The sequence below is a fragment of the Centroberyx affinis genome, unplaced genomic scaffold (genome assembly GCF_046629955.1).
Source record: "Centroberyx affinis isolate AG114_WGS23_722 - 3 ecotype Tasmania unplaced genomic scaffold, CSIRO-AGI_Caff_v1 ptg000241l_1, whole genome shotgun sequence".
Lineage (NCBI taxonomy): Eukaryota > Metazoa > Chordata > Actinopteri > Beryciformes > Berycidae > Centroberyx > Centroberyx affinis.
In genome coordinates this window covers 40,030-58,129 of record NW_027278926.1, presented here as the reverse complement: position 1 = coordinate 58,129, position 18,100 = coordinate 40,030, and the positions used below count along the sequence as shown (strand labels likewise).

The 18,100-nt window shown below is 42.2% G+C and overlaps 1 protein-coding gene across 1 annotated transcript in view; it reads right to left on the bottom strand.

Annotated features, from left to right (window-relative positions):
- Window positions 1-18,100, bottom strand: part of phf14 (PHD finger protein 14) — an 87,450-nt gene that overhangs the window by 47,252 nt on the left and 22,098 nt on the right. Inside the window, 6 exon segments of the mRNA XM_071543918.1 lie at window positions 3,913-4,078; window positions 7,054-7,185; window positions 8,218-8,324; window positions 13,700-13,795; window positions 15,178-15,284; window positions 17,124-17,394. Coding sequence (XP_071400019.1) covers window positions 3,913-4,078; window positions 7,054-7,185; window positions 8,218-8,324; window positions 13,700-13,795; window positions 15,178-15,284; window positions 17,124-17,394 — 879 coding nt within the window.

Here is an 18,100-nt window from a genome sequence, read left to right as displayed (position 1 = left end):
GTTTTTGACTATTTTCTTCACATAAAATACCCTCATTAGTACCAGAAAAATCCTTCCACTCCTCCAGCACTATTCAACTATTACACTCATCCATTGAGACAATGAGCCCCATCAAAACTCTACTGAAACCAGTCTCACGCATACGATTACTGACGTGCCTTCAGAACAATAGACCGCCTCATATTGTCAGAGACAAGGCAGGTTTAATTCATTACACAAAAACCAAAAAAAAGGTCGGTAGAAACAGCAGTTTGCGCTGTGTGTCTTGTTCATATTGGCAGGCGTCATGCAGCCATCGCTGGAGGAAGTGACAGTGACAAGCCTGATGTACGAGGAAGAAGAAGGCCGAGCGCAACCGCTTGAAATTCAGCTGAGATTTGCTCACAAGAAACTTCAAAGCTGTGCATGAGTACTGGTCAGAGGAATATGGTGAGAGAGGAAAAAGTCAGGACATAAAAGTGCATTCTAAGCATTATAAGAAGGATTTAGTGGACTGAGTTTGTTATATATATATACAGTATATATATATATTTTTAGTTTGTTAATTTTAATGATACTGGTTTATTGCCTGTTTGTGTTTTGCCCTGTTCTGTACTTTCCACTGTGCTGCATATGGTTTCATAACTTAGTCTATAAGTCAGCAGTGGCCTGATACCTCTCAGTGTTGCTTGGCCTTATTAGTGTATGCCTGCGTTTTTAGAACTAAAACAAAAACTACTTGGAAAATACAGAGACAGTTGTGACAATGTTCTCCAATAGCCTACAGCAATGATTCTCAACCTTTTTCATATCATGGACCCTAATTTAGTCCACATTAGAGCCACAGACCCCCATTTGATGAGATTTTGTCTCTCGGACCCAAATCTGAGAACATTTTTGTTGTTAGATATGATTTTGTCCAGAATTCCATCACTATCTGTATTATAGGTAGAGAGATAACAGTGAAACTATGATCAAAACAGTCATTCTTCTACATTCTCTAATTGTGTTCAATTCTTGTAAATGAGGTAATAGTGAAGTTTAACACTTCATCAATTTGCTGGGGACCCCCTGGAACCCCTTCAAGGACCCCTGGTGGTCCCCGGACCCCACGTTGAGAACCGCTGGCCTACAGGGTGTCGGTCTCTCCCTCTTTTCTTCTAGCACTCCGCTGCAACTAGACGGCCACTCCGTTCATCCACTGAGACAGTGAATGCCGTCAAAACGATCAAAACTCATTTCACACATATGATTGCTGACATGCCTTCAGAAAAAATTATTGTGATGATGATGATGATGAGATGCAGATGAAGACTTCGGGGCCTCTAGGCTTTAGGCATGGGGAAGGAACGTTTGGACTGGACAGACGGGAGATGGGCAACCCGGTTATACGGTGGTGGGCAACTGTGTGACTTGCTCATTCAAACCTCCATTGATGTGTATTGTGTGGTTGGAGTTGTGAGGCCGTGATGTGATAGGAGGCTTCTCTTCTCCTGCTCAAACACAAAGCTCAGCTGGGAGAGTGTGACAACAACTTGCGAGCTATCTAATTAGCTTTAGCGAGCATAACGCGACGTGACAAAGAAATACTGAAAAACACAAAAAAATGGACCAGAGGAAATTAGTAATTGCTCTGCTTGCTCTTGAAGAAGAGGATGAGGAGAAACAGAAAAAAAACAAAAAAAAAACAAAAAAAAAAAAACAACCTCCTACGTGATCACAGCCTAGGGCGAGAGGGGAGATTATGGAGGTAGAATTCTATCAATAATAAATAAATATAAAATTATAATTCACAAACGTGTGTGGCGTGATCCGTAAGTGAAAAAAACAAATACATTTTATTATCCGCAAAAAACAAAAAACACCTGTCAATCTGTTCGGCATTTGAATGAATGCAAATTGATATTCATAAAAATAAACGCAGCATATTGCCTACATATCTGTGGCTTGTTTTTTTTACTTTCACTTTTGTCGTTTATACTTTTATATTTATTTACTATTGACAGAATTCTACCTCCATAGATTACTTGTATGTATGTAAAAGTGCATTCCAAGCACTCCATGAAGGAAGCAGTGGACTTATATCACTAAGATTATTTTAACCTTTAGTTAATCATAGCCATTTTACTTATTGCCTATTTGTGTTTTACCCTCTTTTGCAACCTTTAGCAATTTTGTGACTGTCACATGCACAAATTACTGGATACTTATTCTTTTCATAAAACCATTAAAATTGAGAAATGTCATAACATTTTGGATATTCAGGAGCAGTGGATGCAGACATCAGTGCTTGGCTGCAGCCTTTCTAGCCTTTCTAATGTTAAGAGGTTTCTGCATCCTGCATTATACATTTATTTATGGTTTATTTGATACGGACAGATACAATATACATAGACAAACTGAGAACAGCTATCCGACAAGGTTATTATCGTTAACGAAAACTAACGAAATAACGAAAACCAGGTGTGAAAAAACATTTTCGTTAGCGGAAATAAAAATAAAAACGAGGCTTTACAAAAAAAAGGTAACTGAAACTGTATTGAGTGTTTACAAAACAAACTAAAATAAACTAAAATTATAGAGAAAATGTCTTTAGTTTTCGTCTTTGTCAATTTATTTCATACATAAGCCTATTATTTTAAATTTTTGAATCTCGCCCCTGACAAATACCCCATATTACAAAAAAAGACTAAAACTAACACTGAAACTAATAAAAACTAAACTAAAACTAAGCATTTTCAAACAATAAAAACTAAATTAGCAAACCCGCTTTAAAAACTAATTAAAACTAAACTGAAATTGAAAACAAACAGTCAAAACGAAATAAAAATAAAAACTTATGAAAAATGCAAAACTATAATAACCTTGCTATCGGATGCAAGTATCATAGTGTTTATAGCGGATGCTAATTTGCAACACCCGTCCCTAAAGGGCTTTTGTGAGAATAAGAGATTAAAACAGCGAGGTAAAAAAGAAGGTAAACCGAGTACAGCAAGATACAATAGAGCAGTGGTTCTCAACGTGGGGTCCGGGGACCACCAGGGGTCCTTTAGGAGATTCCAGGAGGTCCCCAGCAGATTGATGAATTGCTAAACTTCAGCATTATTTCATTGACAAGAAGTTAACACAATTAGATAATGTGGGAGAATGACTGTTTTTAATCATAGTTTCACTGTTATCTCTCTACCTACAATACAGACAGTCATGGAATTCTGGACAAAATCATATCTAGCAATAAAAATATTCTCAGGTTTGGGTCCGAGAGACGAAATCTCATCAAATGGGGGTCCGTGGCCCTAATGTGGACTAAATTAGGGGTCCTTGATATGAAAAAGGTTGAGAATCACTGCAATAGAGCACAAGGTTTTAAAAAAAAAAAAAAAAAAAAAAAAAAAAAGGTAAACTGAGTACAAGAAGATACCATAAAACACACATTTAGTAGTAACATAACTATAGAAAACTAGACATGTTGCTGAACTAACTAGGATTTGGTAACTCTCTTAAAAGTAGTGAAGTTTGTAGCAGATTTCAAGTGCAGGGATTTGTCCGTTTTGTACAAATACTGCTGAAACAGTTGGAACACTTACTATTAAAAGTCCCTTATATGACAGCGATATTGACATTTTGTGGTCAAGGGAACATACTGTGACCTTGCACGACACTGATAACCTTAAGGGGTGCGTGAGACTAATGAGAACTCAAGTTAATTATTTGTAATCAATACGGATCCATCAATTAGTCAGTGAATTAACTCTTCAGTCTACGTTAGCCCGGCCACTGACATCAATTACGCTCTAAAGTGGAGTGAAGGACGGGCTGAGCTTATGGAGATCTGATTTTTGGCCCGGAAAAACAAGAAGAGTTTTTCGGTTTCGGTCGTTAATATTTCTACTGATCACGTCTGACATTTTACGGTGTGTCAATTAAAAAAACGCCGCGCCCTCTTACTTGATGCTTCTTGGGCTCCGGCGACATCTCCTGCGGGATGAATTTGATTGGCCCTTTGATCTGCCTCCTGGACCTCTTGGTGCCGTCGGGCAGCGTCTCCATGGCGATATCTGCCTCATCGCTGCTGGCCTGGTCGCACTCCGAGCATTGCCTGAGGGGAAGGAAAAGAGCCGGTCTCTCTCCCAACTGCGACGTATTGATTTTATTATCTGAGGAGAAAATCTTTACTCTTTCCTGGAGAAAACGGGGCTTTCAAGACTTGTTCTGATCAGGAGGTGGAAAAACAAAAGGTAGATAATAGAGCGGGGTGGGGAAAAAAATCAATACACCGATAGGTTGGAATTGTATTTTTTCCGATTCCGAATCGATTCTGCAAATTCTGATATTGATACTTGTAACCCAATCTTTTACAGAAGAGAGGGTCACATTTTTTCATTGTTCTAAAGATTCTGCTCCTGTAGGTAGCACTTGAGAAATCATTACACTGTGGCTTCAAGAAGTATGGAGGCCCTGCTTGATCAAACTACGTCTGCTCCATAATAATGGTTGGCATCTTTAAAGGTCCCATATTCTACACTTTCTGTCTTGAGGTCCATTCAAAGCTGTGTGTGTGGTGTCATGAACCAAAAACACTCTCAATCCATTTCTCCACGTTCATTTTCCAGCATCTCTCTGAGTCTTACCAAGAACAGGCTGTTTCTGTCGCTGTGTCTTTAAGGCTCATTAATATTAACGACCCCTCTGTTCCGATTGGCTAACCGTTTCGAGAGTGAAACGTGAGACGCCGCGGCCCGGCAGCTACAGGTAGGGAAAACTCTCCGGTAATAAACAATGACAACCGCTCAACCGCTTTGAAAAAAACACTTTGTTAGTCTATTATTTCTTACAAAAATGATAATGAGCGAACCTTTGTGACGCCACAAAGTTACGGAAGTCCAAACGGCTCGTTTAGAGGCTCGCTGCACTAATATGGATTGTGTGGATTTAGTTGGCGACCGTGTGTTTTGATACTTTCACCATGTTTAGATAGACCATCCAACTCCTTTATCATCACAGAGGCAAAGGGAATCCTGTTTTACACCATATGGGACCTTCAAGCCACAAAATCTCCAAAAAGCCAAGAATTTGGCTTTTCATTGATGTTGATCAACAACCCTATCAAACATCTGTAGATATATATTATGGTCACTTTGTGTATTGTGCATTTCTGCTCTATTCTGCATTACACAATAATTTGCCTAATAAATAAATATGTTTTTGGTTCAATTGGCCCCTCAGTTCACATAATGATGCACCACAATACTAAAAAGATACACTGTATAATGTATATCTATACTGTGTGTAATTTACTGGGTAACACTTTACAATAAGGGTCACTAAGTTAAGGGTTAGTTAATGTTTAATAAGGATTAGTTAATGCTTAATAAGGATTAGTTAATGCTTAATAAGTATGTTTGTAATGCTTAACTTAATTAACAGTTAATTAACAGTTAATTAAGGTGTAACTACTTTACTAATGGTGTTCATGTTAACTAGGGTATTAATTTATACATGATTTAATAGTTTATAAAGATGACTATTAAATAATATATAAATTAATACCTTAGTTAACATGAACACCATTAGTAAATGATTATCAGACACATTAGTTAACTGTTAATTAAGGGTTAGTTAACGCGTATTAAGCATTAACTAACCCTTAACTTAGTGACCCTTATTGTATATCAATACTGTGTTGTAAATTCTATAATATCTACCACTACCAAACTTTACCAAAATTGAATCTGCTGATGATATTTACTGCATGGAGTGAAACTTGGACCTGGGCGCGGAGAGTGCCATCCAAATTAATTTGCTGATCCCAGTTTCACAAAAACAAGCAACTTTCCACTCCTTTGTCTGTTTTTTTTTGCCACAAAAGAGTACAGCACCGCCCTGTCTCTCTGGATTTTCGCGTGTGCAGATCTTTGTAATTAGGTATGACTCGCGCTCCCACACAATTTTATCGTTCAAATGCTTTCTAATTTTCACCCAATAAAGTGGAACAGCATCACGCTCCCCTTATTCATAATTTTAATGAATTACGCCGGTCACAGACAAAGACTGTGCTACACAAACAAATAACGCACCCTGTATTATAGCGCCAGCTGCTCCTCCTCACATCCTTAATTTACAAAAGAGTGAGTAAAAAGGTTAGACTTCTGTTTGCATAAAACAGCCGAAGCAGTGGTTTACTAAGTGACAGAGATGGAATAGAACTACCAAGTATGGGAAAACAGATGCACCAGAGGGCTGTGTCTCTCCGCCAGATAAGGAACTCCGGTAGTTGAGAAGACGAGACTGTGACATTTTCACCATCTCAGCATCCTTCATCTGATAATCCCGCTGCCACTGACTGGGCTGAAATGTCACGCCTAATATGAATAAACAAACTGTGGACCCTAATGTGTTACTACTACCACCACCCAGTCCATATGTATTGCCCAAATAACGTTGCTTATATTGTATTGCTTTTAGGGTTAGACCGAGGTATGGGTTTGCTGATATATTGGGTTGATATTGGCCTTTTATTAAAAACTGGATATCAGTGTCAGGGTCGTCCACCACCAATATAATGGATACAATGTAGTAGTTATTGTAGAATTGATCCAATATTACACTGGTTGTCTATGGGAAGCCCCTATAAATTTCATTAGGTTCCACACAAATAATGCATGAATATGCATTATTACGTTACTATCATTCTGGGTTTCAAGGGAGAGTAGGTCATAGTGTCCCAATGCTGTTTCAGAGGCTTTTCCACCTTGACACTGAATACTTGTAATTATTTTGGAATGTTTTGAGCATGAAAATGGTCAAATTTAAAGATATCTAATAATGAAATATCGGCATCAGCCTTCAAAAACCCATATCGATGGAACCCTATTTGATGCACCATAAAGAATATCTCTGCAAAGGAAAGCTGTGTGTACTGTTTCTCTGTATGTGGGTGTTTCTCTGCATATGTGTGTGTGTGCGTATGTGTTATGTATCCTTACACACTGCATCTTTCCCATGCACATCTCCCACCTCCTCCCCCTCCCCTCTCTCTCTCTCTCTCTCTCTGTATGAAGCGGTGTCTCTTACCAGTAGCTGTTCTTGGTCTTCTTGGGCATGCGTGTCAGCGGCGGCTCCAGGCAGCCCAGGTGATAGTAGAGCTTGCAGGTATCGCACAGCAGCAGCAGATGCTGGTCCTGGTTCTTCTTACAGATCCCGCAGCTGCAGGGGAAACATTCCCGACAAGGAAACAAGTAAACACGCTGCCCCCCCCTCAGCAATGATGCAGGTCCCGCTTTGGGCCAATGAATGACAAGCTCTACAGGTCAAAGTTTCCAGTCGGCTATGGAACAACTCAGATATATTTTGTAAGGCCATTTACATTGTCTGGTAGTCTTTCTTTTGTGGCATTTATGGCATTCCATATAGGTTAGGGCTGAATGATTTAGAAAAAATATCTAATTGTGATCATTTTGACTGATATTGCAATTGTGATATGATTTGCGATATTAGAGGGAATGATCATTTTTACATCATTATTCTCATTTTCATTGAAAAACGTATTCAAATGATTATGGTGTGATTTTTGCGGGGATCTGTACCAAACAAAGATGTTTTCTTAAGTCTGTAGAATATGATGTGTAGGCCAGGACATCTCTGCAGCCCCACAATATTTCATTTAAAATGCTATTTTGACACATTTCACCTTTAACAAATATTGCGCCTCCTGCGAATTGAAAATTGTAGTAGGCCATATTGCGATTTCGATAAAATTTCGATTAATCGTTCAGCCCTAATACGGGTTCATTGTACAAATGACACAGTAACCCCTTGACCCAATCAGTAAATAAATGAAAAAGCCTGAGTGGGGAAAAACGGTTCCCAAGAAACTGAAAATGGTGGAAAATTAAAATGCCGTACAATGATGGTCCTGGAGGCAAATTTGTAGAGCAAAGAAAGCTGGATATGTGCAGCAAATCACATTTTCAATATTTCTTTTTTATTCTGACCTGTAATTATAGCACCCCCCCCCTTTGAGCCAATCAGTGTTAACTTTGAAGATGCTTAGACGCAAGTTTCATTAAAATCCAGCCGGTGGTGTCAGAGATATCACGTGATGGATGAACAAATGATGCTATATGTGTTTCTATACTCCTGTGTATAAACAGAAACAAACTGATAACTGTAGGCACTGAGGAGCGGGCCTTCTGGTTATGCTTCCCCCCCCCCCCCCCCCAGAGGCCGTGTGCTCACCTGTAGAGGATTGCTGGGAGGCTGGATGACTTCCCTGGGGCTCCTCCCTCCTTCTTGCTGGGCTTCCTCTCTTTGGGGGCTTTCAGAACAGCGGGAGCATTCAGTTTCTATTAAAATAAGAAAGAATAAACTGGAGGTTCAAAAACGTTTTCATATTACAGAACTCCAAATAGACACGGCTAAGGCTCCATTGGATATGATTTTGTCCCAGGGATCCATTTGAGAAGGTTTTGCTGTTGTTGGTTTAGTATTGAATTATAGACCCTACTCTGTACTGTACATGGGGAGTGGTTAGTGGTTAGTTATTCTTATACACTGTCTAACTGGGACAATTTCAAGTGAATTATAATAAGCTATTCCTCATTTTGCTGGGGACCCCTTGCAATCCCCTCAAGGACCCCTGGGGATCCCCGGACCTCACTTTGAGAACCATCGTGATAAACAGAGGCAAGCAAACAGGAAATTAAACTAAGCATCTTTAAAACCGCTAGCTTTGGTTTTGATCGAACCTTTAAAGCTTTAAAGGAATAGTTCACCCAAAAATGAAAATTCTGTCATCATCTACTCCAATGGGGACCTGTTCTTTAGAGTTCCAAAACAAAAACAGCCAAACAATCACACTGTGAATAGAAAGACCTATACACCATTATTTGTTGCAAGTCAATCAGCTGTAGTTAAGATTTGCACTAAATGATGGTGTAAATATACTGTAGGTCTTTTTGGAACTCTGAAGAACTGGTCCCCACTGACTTCAGTTGTTTTGGAGAAGGCTGCTATGGAGTTGTGCTGGCAACCTCCCTGTGTGTTATATGGACAAACTTCACCTGTGTTTCAACTGGCATGAGGGGGAGGAGATGATGACAGAATTTTTCATTTTTGGGGTGAACTATTCCTTTAAAGCGTTAACGTTTCAAAGTAAAAAGTGACAGCCCACTTCGGCAGCCTGGAACAGCTCTCAGTGCCGAGACAAAGCCGTGCTGTAAAAGTTCCTTTCAGAGCAGCATCGTGAGAGAGTGGCAGTGAAGGACGGACAGTGGGAACCTGTCGCAGGTGGCGGGGGGGGGGGGGGGGGGGGTGGAACGGGACCGGCGCCTACAGAGAGCCGGTTTATTCTCCCCCTGTATCACGGGTGCGATGCTGCCGCGCGGGTTAATTAGAAAACTTATCTCGTAGGGACCGAGTCTGTCACTAAACAGACAAGCTTTCCCCCCAGCGGCAGCTCTAATCTGAGCGCGCTCGGTCCGGGAGCTACCCCGCAGGGGGGCCCTGACAGATGGGGAGGGGGGGGGGGGCAGGATGACCAGAGCCCAAGGGGCTGCGGGGGCTATCTCCTAATTGTGGGGCTGCTGTCTCCTCGCGTCCGGCCGGTAGGAGGAAAAAAAAAAAAAGTCTCTCCGCCGCTGATATAGAGCGGTTTGAACATCGTTAACAGGGTGTATCAGAGAGATGAAGTTTAAAGGTATGGGTTATAAATAGTGAGCGGAGACAGCCAGGTACACGGACCAGCCCGAAGCCATCTGGCCTCTTCGGAGCATAACGGTTTATACGGAGGTGGTGAGCTGAGGGAGTGATCTCAGGTAGCCTGGAGTCACGTGACTTGCTATGGCCCTCAGGGAAAACTCAGGACTCAGAGTCACTGAAATTGCGTTGCATTTTTTTTTTGTGCCTCAGTCGCTTGAGCCGAGAGAGTTTTCGACTTATTCGCAAAGAAATCTACGCTATAGTGAAGCCGTGGCACAAACGAGCCCTTGAAAAGAGCGGTGCACAAGCAAATAGCTGCATCACCATCTGCAAGCTGGAAGAGAAATTTCCCAGCTTCCCATCTAATCTGATCTGAGATTCTAGCTTCCTATCCTCCTGACCAATGTTTGATGCTCTTTGTGTGAAGTCCTTACTCCACCTTTCAAGGGATCTTATATGTGCTGTCGGTGTTGTGGAGTGTTAGTGAACACAGTCTAAGGCCACTGTCTCCGTTTGCATTGGCCTCGCCTACAAATAAATATTGTGGGGGGGGGGAAATAATCAGATTTACATAGAATTTACATATGCATGACCGTGACAGGCACACAGCTTTTTTTTTAATTATTTTTAGACCTGTGCTGTTGGGCAGCTTTCCACTCATTGTGCATGGTTTAGTGAATGGCATGGCTTTCTGATGTGGTCACTTTGGAAATGTAGCGCACGGCTCTTCCCCGCGCAAAAACCTTCTGAGTGAGTCTGGTTCCTGAGAGTTCCGTTTCATATGCGGTGGTTTAGGACAGTGGTTCTCAACCTTTTTCATATCAAGGACCCCCAGTGTTGTCCACATTAGAGCCACAGACCTCTAGCTTGAATATTTTTTATTGTTAGATATGATTTTGTCCAGAATTCCATGACTATCTGTATTGTAGGTAGAGAGATAACAGAGAAACTATGATCAAAACGGTCATTCTTCTACATTCTCTAACTGTGTTAACTTCTTGTAAATGAAATAATGCTGTTTAACAATTCATCAATTTGCTGGGGACCCCCTGGAACCCCCTTAAGGACCCCTGGTGGTCCCCCGGACCCCATGTTGAGAACCACTGATAACAGGACACTAAATCAAAATATCTCATTAAAATCATAGCTTCCCATAGACCAGTGGTTCCCAACCTTTTTCATATCAAGGACGCATTAGGGCCACAGACCCTTGATGAGATTTTGTCTCTCCAAATCTGAGAATATTTTTATTGTCAGATATGATTTTGTCCAGAATTCCATGACTATCTGTATTGTAGGTAGAGAGATAACAGTGAAGCTATGATCAAAACAGTCATTCTAAAATGACAAAATCATGAAGTTTAACAATTCATCAATTTGCTGGGGACCCCCTGGAACCCTCCTCAAGGACCCCTGGCGGTCCCCGGACCCCACGTTGAGAACCACTGCCATAGACAACCGGTGTAGCATTAAGCAACTTCATTCTTCTACATTCTCTAACCGTGTTCACTTCTTGTAAAATGAAATAACGCTGAAGTTTAACAATTCATCAGTTTGCTGGGGACCCCCTGGAACCCCCCTCAAGGACCCCTGGCGGTCCCCGGACCCTATGTTGAGAACCACACTGCTAAGATCAGTCAACTGGCAAACGAATTCATATGAGAAGCAGGTAGTTTGAGCCCGTCGAGTTTTTTTTTTTACAGAGTCCGGATGAAAATATTTCTTAATGTTTTCTTCTTCTGCAAGTTGCCGAGGGAGCCCGGACTCCCAGGGGCGTCCGGAACAAAAAAAACTGTGTATGGGGGTGGGGGTGGGGGGGGGGGAGATGAGGGATGCGAGTCCCGGTCGGGGACATCAATAATTTCTGGTAATGCACCCGGCAGGATGACAAATAGGAGATGAAAATGTAGCAGATAGATGACACAAAAGCACGCGGCGGTGTGACTGATGTTGCTACTTAAACCTTGCATGTTTCTAATTAGGTGATTTATGGCGGCCATTGCGGATTCACCGCCGCTCTCCCTCCTAGTCCTCGCCCCGTCCCCGCTGCCCCCCCCCCGTCCTCCTCTACATCGCTTTCGCCGTTTATCTGTGCGGCCCACGCTCTCAACACAACCCGCGCCTTTTAATCGAGCCTTTCTATGCCGCTTATATATAGGTGGGGATTCGAAAAGGATTGATTACACGTGCGGTTCCAGGAGCCGTGGGAAGTGTGGGGGGGGGGGATATGATTTCAATTTCCTCCAATAACCTTCTGTAAAGTCTCGGGAGTTCGCGGCACCTACTGATGTCTGGTAACAATGACATGGATGACTGTGATAGCTGGGGGGGGGGGGGGGGGGGGGACGGGGACATGAGCGGGTCGCAGATGTACACACAATATGGCAAAAAAAAAAAGAGGAAACGTGACTGTTGGGAATACTGGGCTTTAGGGCACAAGTGTTTGGAGTGAGGCTATGTAGAAGACTAAGGGTAAGCAATAGAACTCCGGTGGGAATGTCATCTCCAGGATTTCACAGATTTTTTTGTGATTTTTGCCACCGAAAATGCCTGATTTTGTGGTGGCCTTTCTCAAAAAAATGGTGATGGAATTTGAAAACGTGCAGAAAAAAATCATGAGCTCAGTGGTACGACAAAGTAAAACACTGCTGCTTGGGTTCCAGTCTTTATAAAATAAACTTTAAGCTCAACAGCAGCGCAGTAAGAACCAAATAAAATCAGTCCGTTTGAATTATTTTCCATGATTTCATAACTGTATGGTTTCATTTACAGAATGCTCCTTAATGGTTGAGAAAGACTTTATGTTCTTCTGACAGATAGCATGCAACCCGAATGCTCCGGATAAATGGAAACTATAAATTAAAAACAAAGTGACTCAGACTCCTTGTATTCTGAATCCTCCATCTCCTCCCTCTATAAAGCTCCAATGGCTTGTTATTTATAGTAGAAGAAGAAGACCCAGGTAAACATAGTGTGTTCATGTATGGTTTGATTGGAAAATTGCATGCAACTGAAGTGCGGTGATTAACCAAAACTGTAAGTGCTCTGTTGATTTTTGAAAATTGGGGTTATTTTGCAAACATACAAGTTCTCACAAATATTGTGGGGATCAGTTTACACATTTGCTTTAATTTCAATAACAAATACCTGGAAGGGATTGATACATATACAGTCAAATGAATCCAATGCTCAATATGGAAAACCTCTGTATCACTGGGGCTGAACTATAGAAGACCTGTAGAACTGTTATTATGACTATAACTTCTGCAAGGTGTTTTACTCTTTGCTCAATGCTCCTTAAAGGAATTGCTCATGAGTGTTATTCCATCTATATTAGGAATGAGGATTATACTGAGACAACTGTTGTGTGAGTCTCTAGTAATTCCTTCATCTGGACACGACTTGACATCTGTGTGACTTGCTGGTAACAGCTCAGATTGTAAGACCCTGGACTCAATTATGAATTCACACTTATGTGCGTGAATGCTTTCTGCGTCAGAGAAACACTCAAAAGTTTTTCCAAAACACTCCCGTTACCTCAAAAAAAAAACAAAAAAAAAACAACAAAAAAAACAAAACAACAGAGATCTCACAGTCTACTTCTGCAGATTGCATTTCGCACTCATTAAATGACCCGTCACCTGTGGTGGCGCATCCTGGCGATGCGGTTGCCATGGGAGCGGGAAGCGGGAGACAGCTTTTACCTTCACAGTCAGGTCTGACTTCATGGCAAATGACAGGTCAATCAGTTAGTGCAAATGAAAGGATTTTTACAAACAGCGGGGCTATTACAGACTGGAGAATTACCCCCACTGCGGGCCGTGTGGGTTGCTACTTGCAATCCGGATTCCTCTCCGTCACAAATCATTGTTAAGCTCAAAAAGGAAATCTATAAAGAGGACCTTTTCCTCAAACTTTTTTTTAAAACAAATAATCGTTTCGGTGGGGGGAGGAGAGCGGGGCGGATTGAGAGAACGGGGGGGAGGGAGGGGGGGGAGGGGGAGGGGGGAGCGATGGGTACCTGGCCTAGCACGCCCCCCAGCAGAGTCCACATGGCCTGGCCTTCGCTCCTCAGCTGCCCGTTGACATTCAGCAGCTCCTCCAGAGACTCGCAGAGCTGCGTGGGAGAGAGCACAGCAGGAGGGCATAGATAACGTTAGGTAGAGCTTCTGCCCCTATTAGCACACACACACACACACACACACTCTCTCTCTTTCAAAAATTCTAAAATCTTACATTCAAACACTTTTGTACTCGCGGTTATACACCCCGTTCACACACACTTGTTTAGTGGCAGGCTAACCACCCAGACAGCAGAGAAACAGAACTTTAGTGTAGAGCAGTGTGACAGGCAGCCAATCAGGAGGCCTGTGTCATATAGAGCCATTGCTTTGTTTTGATTTGATTGGCTCGCAGTCCAAACCAAAAGACTGAATATAACTGTTATGGTCTCTTTGGCAGGAGGGTCATTTTGGCCCCTGAACAAGAGCGAAGAACTCTGTCGCTATAGGGGCCTCGCCTAGGTTTGACATAAAAAAAAAAAAAAGAAATCATGTGGCATACACTTGAGGAGTCACTTTGATGCTAAACACGAGATAAGCTCCGGGAATGAGAGGGACGGGAGCGGGGGGGGGGGGGGTGAAAATTATTTCCCCCTGCATCCAGAAACGCGGTAAATCTCCCAAACATTCCCAGGGTTGTTTTTTTTTTACTTTATCAGCGATTCCAGTCGTGGAGAGTAAAAAGCGAAGCGCCCAGGTTTACGGGGGGTGGGGGGTGGGGGGGGGGGCCACCGTAATCTTTAAATGCAACACTTCGTATCGTCTGCATGGGACGGGGGGGGGGGGGACGGGGGGGCCCCTCCTCTTTCGCTAAGTTAAGACCTCGCAACTGTATCAGCCGGAGCCAGGGCTTCTAACGACATTTCCTCCAGCCGCCGCCTCTTTCTCTCTCTCTCTCTCTCTCTCTCCCAAGGCCGGGGGGGCGGGGGCGAAGGGGGGGTATGGGGGGGGGGGGGGGGGGGGGGCAGCGTAAAAGCAAGCCGAGCGGCGCAATTAGCAACACACACTCCATTAATAACGCTTAACACGCGGCGGCAGAAAAGACTGAACGCAACATTAACTCCTCTGACTTTTTTTTTTACCCGGCTGTTTTTTTTTTTATTTCCCTTTCCGCGTCTTTTGACAGATGGAGCGACGCCGACGTCTTCGCAGAGGTCGCCGTGTTTTGAGGAGGAGGAGGAGGAGGAGGAGAGGAGGAGAGGAGAGGAGAGGAGTGTTCGCCTTTTTTTTTTTATGATCACGTTGCACAGTAAAGCAGTAGTTAACGCGGTGAAATAGTTTTTTACGAGTTAAGTCGCACATTATTCACAAACAATAAAGGCAATGATGCTTGATGCCGGATGATACTTAATACTCAGTACTGCAATGACCCTTTGGTATTTTTTTTTTTTTTTTTGGGGGGGGGGGGGGGGTAAGGTGGCTCTCTGTTCTTGCTAACCTTGTTGTACTCCACATGCAGCTTCTCCTGCTCGCTCTCCAGCTTGTCTTTCAGGCTCTTCTGCTCCGAGATGTTGTCCTGGATCTGGATCATGCGCATGTTCCGCTCTGAATATCAATGGGGGGGAGGGAGAAAAAAAATCAATAGCACGATCGCAATCTATACACAAGAAAAAAAAAAAAAAAAAAAAAAAAAAAAAAGCACGTGAGAGAGTGTGTACTGATGGCAGATAGGCCTTCTGCTGCAGGGCTAATGGAGTGTGCTCTTCAAGGTTACTGGCGTGCCCGTCTCCTCCGCAGCTGGCATCATCATCATTCATTTGGGGGGGGTGGTGGGGGGTGGGGGTGGGGGGGGGGATGCCTTTATGCACGGCTACATGCTGGATGTCTACATGAGTCTGGCACGCTCTGCCCGGGCTACCTCGGGTTTTTTTTTATCGTAGAGGCGGGAAACAATAACTTAATAACTGTGAGGAACAGCAAAAGGCGATGGAAGCCTATGCTGTTCCCCTTTGGACTGTTTTTTCTTTTGTTTGTTTTTTATGTATAACACAGCATCCGTGTTTTCATTATGATGCCACATGTCATTCCTGTATAGATTTACCCACTGTTATACGAGATTATTTGGCGCCAGAAGGAACGATTTATCAGAATTAGCAAAATGTTCTTATCCTATTCTCTCACTTTAGACCAGTAATTTCTGCAAATAAATAGGTGAAAGTTTATGTTTTGTTGTTGTTATGTCCAATTGTAATCTTCCTTTTGTATTATGTCTAAATTTCCAACAAATGTTTGCTCCCAAATTCATATTTTTAATGTCAGTACTATGAATTCAAAGAGAAAAGCTTCCGCAAGTTTGCAAAATTTCACATTTATTGTTTATCGTGACGCACAATAAATGTGAAACTTGCATTGGAGACAGTGTGCGGTTGGTAGGGATGGGAGGATATGAGATTTGATCTTTTATCGCGATAAAAACACTCAGGATAATTTGATCTTGGTGAATTTCCATTATCGGGATAATCGTGAATATCCTCATGAGTGACTTGAAAAAGCTGTCTAGCTCACTAGCGTACAGTCCTATTCATTTCCTGATTTATTTTGAACCATGAATGTTTGGATATCAGGTTGATAGGTAGATTCTTTTTATTAATGGATTTTTTCTCTCTCATTGTGATTACCTGCTGGGTGTTGGCGAGAGTCTGAATTTGTCCTTGTTTGTTTTTCACTAAAAAGGATGTTCACTAAAAAAAAAGATATGTGTCCTATGACGCAATAAAAATATTTGATTCTTAACAAAATGTAAGGTAAAGTGATTCCAGTATGTTTTAGTGCCATTATAAGAGTTTTAAGCATATTTTGATGATTATCGGGATAATATCGTGAATGGCAATTATTTTGGCCAGGATAATCGTGACATGATATTTTCATATCGTCCCATGCCTAGCGGTTAGTTCTATAAAAGAGAGCCGTGCTGTGTGATTTCCCTGTTTAAATAATGGTTATTAATGAAGGTATCATGCATGATTGATAAAGCCTGGCTTTTAATCTGGAATAATTCTCCATACAAATAGAAGAACATGCCATGTACAGGAGGGCCATGTGACTCTTATCAGTTTAACATCCTAATTAAAAAACTAAAAAATTGAGCACAATAGTCTATAATCTGAATTTGTTGTCTGTCCCATAATTGCAGAATTAAGCTTTTAGACTCATTTTTTTTTCAAGCGTATGAGTATGAAAGAGGAAGCATCAGATTTCAGCTGAAATAAAACATACTCCAATTTAGGAAACCGAATTAGGAATATGAAAAAACGGGTGTCAAATTTGAGCATTTATCCTAGGGGGAAACACACTGATCGTTTTCTACTTTTCTATTTTTGCATGTGAATATTAAACTCGTAAGTGTTTCAGATCATAAAGAGAATTCAACCAGGGCTTCCTCACCCAGGTAGTAGTTGACGAAGTCGGCGGTGAGGGCGGGCTGCTTGTGCTTCCGGCGGCCGTCCATGCTGGCGTTGGTGTCGGACGTGTCCACGGGGAAGATGTCCGTGCTGATGCCCATCAGCTCCGCCTTCCTCATCAGCTTCCGGATGGCCGAGGCGCTGGAGGTCAGCGGGCGCGGCAGCTTCTCCCGGGGCACCCACGCCTGGGGCCGGGTGTTCCTCGACAGCTCCGCCTTCGCCCGGTACTGCTGCAGGCGGGTGGTGATGCGGGCCTGCCGGGGGGGGGGGGGGGTAGGGAGACACACATTTGTATTATTATACTTGTAAGGACTAATTCTAATTCTGACCATAACCCTAAATCCAAGTGTTAAGTCTAAACCAGTGATTCTCAACCTTTTTCATATCAAGGACCTCTAATTTAGTCCACATTAAGGCCACGAACTCCCATTTGAGAGTATTTCTATTGTTAGATATGATTTATTCAGAATTCCATGACTATCTGTATTGTAGGTAGAAAGATAACAGAGAAACTATGATCAAAATAGATTCTTATACCTTCTCTAGTTGTGTTAACGTCGAAATAAAGCTAAAATTTAACCATTCATCAATTTGCTGGGGACCCCCAGGAACCCCCTCGAGGACCACTGGTGGTCCCCGGACCCCACGTTGAGAACCACCCGTCTGAACTAACCTCTTGAAGAAGTGACAACTGGCAAAACGTCCCCACTCTTTTTCCAAGATTTTGCCACTACAGCTCAGTGGTGGAAAAAGTACTCAAATAAGTAAAAGCCGCAATACCATAATGGAAATACACTCCATTAAAAGTAAAAGTTCTGCATTCAAAAAGTTTACTTAAAAGTTAAAGTTTAGAAGTATTAGCAGTAAAATGTACTTAAGTATTAAAAGTAAAAGGACTCATTCTGTCAGAGTGTTAAATTATTGAAGCATTGACCTGTAAGAAGTATTTTAATGTTGTGG